Raw genomic sequence first — 7,251 nt, forward strand, 5'->3', positions numbered from 1 at the left:
TTGATTACTGATGAACAAACATCCCTCTGCACGCATGTGTCAGAATGATCATTTAACTATTTTCAAAATTAACTTTGAATTTTTAGAAATACAAAATATTACGAATTTTCAACCATAGGGTTAGATTCCCTTAGCTATATTTGGCAAACTCACTTGAAATTGTGTGTTGTCAAGGCTCTCTTATTTCGTGGTTTATTTGATCTTGTTAACCTCTTTGATTCGAGTGTCTAGCAGTCAAATTGTACGTCTCTGTACAAAATGTTAAGCCAGGTATTTATGCCTATTTAACAAATATATGTGACTCATTCAAATCAATCCGAGTACCATATAAATAGTTAATCATGTAAAACAACTGAGAAACAGACCTAATTCTGAGAGCTTAAACTTTACCACTGAATTGTAAAATTGTAGGCAATGCTATTATACCGGTATGCTGCTGTCACGGTCAAAAAATTAATAACTAGCAATGTTTGCCTTCTACGACTTTCATTGCAAGTGAAACAAAATTTTAATACCACAGACATCCCGGTTAACCTTGCTGTAAACTACAACTCTATAACCGTGTATTTTTTGTGGCAAAATTATTCACATTAATTATAGTAATATAGCTAATTCTGATAACAGTGTTATCTAATTCGGTAAATTATATGCATTAAGTATATCTGCCTACCCTTCCGGAGCACCCGAGACTCGCACGCAGTTTTCGGTTGGCTTCGTGTTGCTCAGTCTAGATTTCTATGTTGTGTTTTTGTACAATTGTTTATTTACTTGTATTTTTCGTTTTCAGCCAATGTGTTTTCAGTTTATTTTCGAATTACGAGTTTGAATGGTATATTTCGTCTCTCTTTTAAAACAAGTCTTACCCAGACATATATTATCATTTTATTTTTGAATTTACATAGGTTAAATATTTTTCATATATCACAGATTTGCAATGCTTAGACAGCAAAACTATATTGTATCTAAAAAGTTCATTGTGTCATAATGAAAAAAAATGAATACAGAAAAGAAACATTCACTCTGAAAAAGCGTCGGCTGTTAATTCTAAATTGTCAGCTGCTTTATCCTCGATAACCTTTCTGATGTCTTCCTCTCCTAACTTTTCCAAAGCTGTTTTAAGTTCCTTAAGTTTATCCTTGTCTTTTGAATTTGATCGAATTTGTTTCCAATACAACAAACATTTCTGTGTTGTTTCAATCATCACTTTGTCATTTGCATCTGATAATCCGGTTTCTGGGCATTGTTCATTAATCAAATTAATAATAGATGTGTTCGGTATATTTAAGTACATGGCCAACATTAATCCTTTAAGTTGTTTGACACCGACGACTCTCGCCAATACAGCCAGACTTCCATCTTTCAATACAGCATTTTCCTTGCTCTTTCCAGTTGCAGTTCCCGCTATAAAGAAAAACCATGATATTTTTATTTATTACAGCACATTGACAGGAAGCTTAATTATTGTCAGTTAAAGACAATAAATTAACCACGTCATTTTAAATTCCCAAAGAAATTGCATATATATATATATACATCATTGTTGTAAAATAATTTGACTTCACAGATTTTTACCTTATACCCTTTCAGCTGTGATGCATCCTCAAATAAATGCTTCGCCGAGCGCAACCTCATAAGACCATAGAGGTCTAACCCTGAACAGTTGGTGGGTGCAAGTTTGGACACAATATTCAAGCTTGATCGATAGTCTAAATTTGGATTGTGCTCAAATTTTTAACATAATATAGGTTTCTGACACAAAATAAATGTGGTGAATAATCCGAAAAATTTGAAAAGGGTTACAATAAGTATATTGTTTTTCAATTGAAGATTTCCTGCTATTGCGCAATACTGTGTTTTGCGTCATTCTGTTATATTGTGCAATATTGTGCTTCTGAGCAATGCTTGGCAATAAAATGTTTCTTGCTATTGCGCAATATTTAGCAATTGAAGATCTCTTGCTATTGTGCAATATTCAGCAATTTAAGATATATTGCTATCGCTCAATATTAAATTTTATTACTCAAATCTGTGCAAACGGATATGTCTTGCTTTTGCGCAATACTGTGTAATCGAAGACTTTTTACTATTACGCAATACTATGCAACTGAAGATTTCTTTCTGTTGCGAAAAACTATGCAATTAAAAATTTCTTGCTATTGCAGAATACTTAATACAATGATTTACACATCCTGCTAAATCAGAAATAATCAATAAAAATATGGAAAATTTCAAGAAAAACAAGAACTATCTTTAAAAAAGATATCCGACGTATTTAAATTTGAGTATAATTATGTTTAAAACTATCATTTCGATAACCTTCAGAAGCACAAATATACCATTTAAATAACGTTTTCTATGTTTGGGTTCAGTATTCTTGGTTCTCGTATCTTTCTGTTTACATTCACCAAAACCCCGCGGAAATCTCACATGCGTAGGTGCGTTCTAAAAGTCATGTACAACAAAGTACAACAAAGTCATGTACAACAAAGTATACATAAAAAATATATAATTTTCCCGAATAAACAGCTGTCACGGATACAAAGAGCTATTGGAGAAACAATTATTTTAATAAAAATATAAATCTTTGTAAGATCTAGTTCAAATATTTATAGTTTTTCACTTGCTTTCCATCACGATATAATTAACGAGACGTTTTTTCAAACACAACCAAATCACCCACCATGACAGCATTTTGTCCAATCACAGAAAGGATTTTCTAGCATGCGTATTCTGTTGCCATAGTTAAGCGTCCTTAAGTTCAAAGGGCACAAACCGAAACTATACCGACTATACCGACTACGTCCGAAAAATCCCCTTATTTATTTTTGAAATCACCCTTGGAGCAATTATTCCTAAACTCAATCAAAGCCTTCCATATGTTGAATGGTACATTGCAGCACAATTTCAGAGTGATCTACATACTAACACAGGTTATTGTCCGGAAACTATAATAACGCTTGTTTTGACCCTAAATATTTGTACCATAACCCCTAAAATTAATCCCAAATCTTTTTTAGTATCGAACCTTCTGGTAAAATTTCATAGAGATCCTTTCACTTTAACAAAAGTAATTGTTTGGAAAACCAATGTGTCTTTGGACGACAGCGACGCTGACAACGACATCCTATAAAAATGCAGTCGAACTGCAATTTCATTAAAATGCATGGTTCTCTCTTAAGGATTGTTAAGGCCAGTCCAGGAATTGTCATTTTTGGCCATGGTGAGTCCAACAGTATATTTTATTGCATTTAATTTATTATGTTGTTCTCAATGGCCTATAAATTATAGAGCAATGGAATGAAATTAATTTCTGATTACTTTTAAACTTTTGCTATAAAATGATGATTTGTGTGTTCAATTTATACGATTATTTTTTTTCAATCTCCATGCATCTTTAGACTCGCCAGTTTTAAAAATTGTGAGTCCAGACAGATTTTCATGAATCTATGACTGATGGCTTCGCCTAAGTGAGAACCCTGAAAATGTAAAATATACTAGATCCAATTACGCGAGTCCTCCTGTCACTTCAGACCTCGATTGTATAGGTGTGGATCCATACATGAAAATGGTAACATTGGCATAGCTCAAGAGATATAAAAACATATAATATATCATAAAGTTGGAACATTATCACCAACCTAAAGCAAAATTGTCCCCAACCTAAACAATAAACACATTTTCTTTGAAGTGCATTAACAAATGGTTATTAAACTGTAAATTACCGTCAATATTATCCAGTCTGAATGAGACTCCCATGCTTATACAAATGAATGAACTATCTTTAAATGAACGTTTCCTGCATATCAATACTCTCATACCTTTCTTTAACCGTGTCTTTTCCGTCACTTATTTTTCACAAACCAAGACAACCAAGACGACAGAGAAATCTAATCAGTCGGCAAAAAATCAACTGCCAATGATTTTTAATTCGCCTGATCACACGACTTTTTAAATGTCCGAACAATGGTATTTCTTAAAATAACCCAATATTTGCAACGGTACAACGAGTACTTTCTTTTAAAATATATCTTCGAAGAATCACTATTGGACACTTTGATTAAATCTTCCAAAATTGCCATCATGACCGAGTATTTATAGATATTTTTCATGTTTGAAAATACGATATGATGTCATAACAAACAAAAGCACACAAAATATGTGTAAAACAATAAGCTGAGATACGGTATAGTTTAGTAAAGATAATAATAGGGAGTTCTTTTATTGGTCCGTCCTCGTTTTCGTGTCAAGCACACTATGATGGATATTTCACTGAGAAAAAAAATAAAAATATAAAATTGGCCCTGACAAGTAAAAAAATAAATATTATAAAGAGATTTGTTTCAATTGATTTGACAACTTGAAACCATGTGAAACTCAAGCGAGAAAAATATACAGTAAACAAGATGTCAAATAAATCAATACGTGCGATTTTGTGACAGATCTTGATTTTTAAGACTTATTACACTTCTATTTTCGATGTCATTGAATTGTTTACAGAGTACTTTCGAACAATTAAATCAGTAATTTGATATTCTGTTTAAGAACAACTTACCTTCTTCAGTCATATTATATCCCGTTTAGTCAGACCAAGCGATCAGGTGCGTTACTGGCGTGTAAACAACTACTTAGCAACCGCACTCAGGTGTATACCATATTGACCTTAGTCAAGTTATATTTTGATTGTCAATAATACGCGGATATTTAAACATATCTGAACTACACGACGTTGTAGGGTTGTAGGCGAGATGTTCACCCGACTTTATGCTAAGATGAACCCAGGGGCAGATTTAGGCGGGGGGGGGGGGGGGGAGTTTGGCAGGCGTGCGCCCCCCCCCCCTAAAATTTGCAAAGCATGGGTTGACTTCAACATATTTAAGTATCAGAAGAGACCATTCTATCTTTTTTTAACATTCGAAGTATATAAAACAGTCAGTTTTATAGAATCAACGTGATTACTAATCAACTGACCTACGCTTTATTAAAGTTCTATAAATAATTTCAAAGGAAGGTGTCAAACGGCTTTAACGCGGAGCTGCGTTTGATGACAAATATAATAGGTTTTTTAGCAGTTAAAGTAAAAACAAATGTTACATTGTATTTGGGGTTTTTATAATCAATTTGTTTGATAATCGAAGTTTCAAAACATCCCTTACTTATGGAACGCCATGACTGCCTTATGTTAATGATCAGCATTATATCTGAGTGATCACAACATTATATGCAGTGCTCACGCCATTATATGCAGTGCTCACAACATTATATAAAGTGCTCACAACATTATATTCAGTGCTCACAACATTATATTTAGTGCTCACAACATTATATGCAGTGCTCACATCATTATATGCAGTGCTCACATCATTATATGCAGTTCTCACAACATTATATGCAGTGCTTACAACATTATATTAAGTGTTCACAACATTATATTAAGTGATCACAACATTATATGCAGTGCTCACAGCATTATATGCACTGCTCACAGCATTATATGCAGTGCTCACACCATTATGCAGTGCTCACAACATTATATTAAGTGCTCACAACATTATATTAAGTGCTCACAACATTATACGCAGTGGTCCAAACATTATATGCAGTGGTCACAACATTATATGAAGTGGTCAAAACATTATATGAAGTGCTCACAACATTATATGAAGTGATCACAACATTATACGTTTTTTGTTGTATGATGAGATTGATGTATGATGAGATCATTCGGTAAACTTCGTCTTTTAGCGGAAATTACCAAATCCATAATTGGTAAATTACGGTAAATTAATGCCCAGCAAACAAATTTCAACAGATATTATTATATATGTTATCATTAAGCTAAGGCAGTATACAATATTTAAAACTGATTGAAATAAGTAAATTAAGAAGTATGATCAATTTAACACAAATTTATTCCACACCAGGGCAGTTTAAACTTATTTTGAGGATCAGTTTCACCATATTCACAACTTAATGTGTATATAAAATTATATTTAAGTCTTTATTAAATTGCTTCGCCGAACGCAGTTGGATACGACCGCAGAGGTCCAACCCTGAACCGTTCGGACAAAAATGGACACACTATTCACGCTTGATTCAGGTCTGAATTTGGAATGAAACTAAATATTTGACACATAATAGGTTTCTGACACAGAACAACTGTAGTCAAAGAACTAAAAATTTAGTTATATAATTTGAATTTATACTTATTTTTTTGCTTTTGCACTACGCTGTTGCGAATTGCCCCACCCCCTCCAAAAATTAAAAAAAATACCCTCCTTTTTTGTTGTTTTGTGCAATATACTATGCTGTTGCATACTGACCCCAACCTCAAGAAAAGAAAAATGTATCCCAAACTTTTTTTCTTTTTAATTTCTGAAAACTGATACGGGAAAAAAAATCTTTACACATAATTTTAAAGCAGTGTAAGGGAGGTAATCAAACATGTCTGGATTACCTTAATATATTTGGATTACCTTCCTTACACTGGTTTCAAATTGTCTTAATTGACCATTAACCAAGAAACCCTTGTTTTTCCCTCTTTTTTGCCTCTAATTCCTAAACGGTTTGAGCCATAACACCTCCCTCCACCTACCCCTCCGAGCAAATCATAACCATCCCTTTTATAGTTTGGAAACTTGTGGTATAATTTCAGAGAGATTCATACACTTAAGGACTGGAAACTACAAAAATGTTTATTTCGACCCCCTTTTTGGCTCCTAATTCCTAAACAGTTAAGACCATAACCCCCCCCCCCCCCCCAAAAAAAAACCAATCAATTCTAACCTTTCTTTAGTGGTTATAAATCTTGTGTTAAAATTTGATTGATTTCTATTTACTTAAACAAACTTATTATCCGGAAAACATTTGTCTTCGTCGACGCTGACGACGACGACGTGATAGCAATATACGACCATTTTTTTCTTCATTTTTTCTTGCAGTCTTATACTTTATACACATATATTGTGCATTTCTGAATAAATATATTCAGATTACTCGGGATTGTAATTAAGATATGTTATGACCCAGTATTTTTCAAGGAGAACCAAATATCTGTCAGAAGTATACTGTTCATTGCTTATTTTTTTTTTATCAATGTTGGTCAGCAATTGCAAATAGAATTTTACTTGAACATTTACGATTTTCAATCATATTTTAAAAAGGCATATCACAGCAATGTTTGGTGCAAAATAACAAGTTTGTGAATTTAAATTCTTTTAAGAATATAATTCGGACTATGCTATACATAAAAGT

The 7,251-nt window shown here is 33.0% G+C and overlaps 1 protein-coding gene across 1 annotated transcript; it reads right to left on the reverse strand.

Moving 5' to 3' along the window:
- Nucleotides 1-864: 864 nt before the first annotated feature.
- Nucleotides 865-4,704, reverse strand: LOC143079395 (uncharacterized). The gene is made up of 2 exons (XM_076254698.1): nucleotides 4,553-4,704; nucleotides 865-1,401 (listed from the first exon to the last, which is right to left on the reverse strand). Exons 1-2 carry the CDS (start codon nucleotides 4,563-4,565, stop codon nucleotides 1,016-1,018), a joined length of 399 nt encoding a protein of 132 aa, XP_076110813.1. The 5' UTR covers nucleotides 4,566-4,704; the 3' UTR covers nucleotides 865-1,015.
- Nucleotides 4,705-7,251: the final 2,547 nt, after the last annotated feature.

The sequence above is a fragment of the Mytilus galloprovincialis genome, chromosome 1 (assembly GCF_965363235.1).
Source record: "Mytilus galloprovincialis chromosome 1, xbMytGall1.hap1.1, whole genome shotgun sequence".
NCBI lineage: Eukaryota > Metazoa > Mollusca > Bivalvia > Mytilida > Mytilidae > Mytilus > Mytilus galloprovincialis.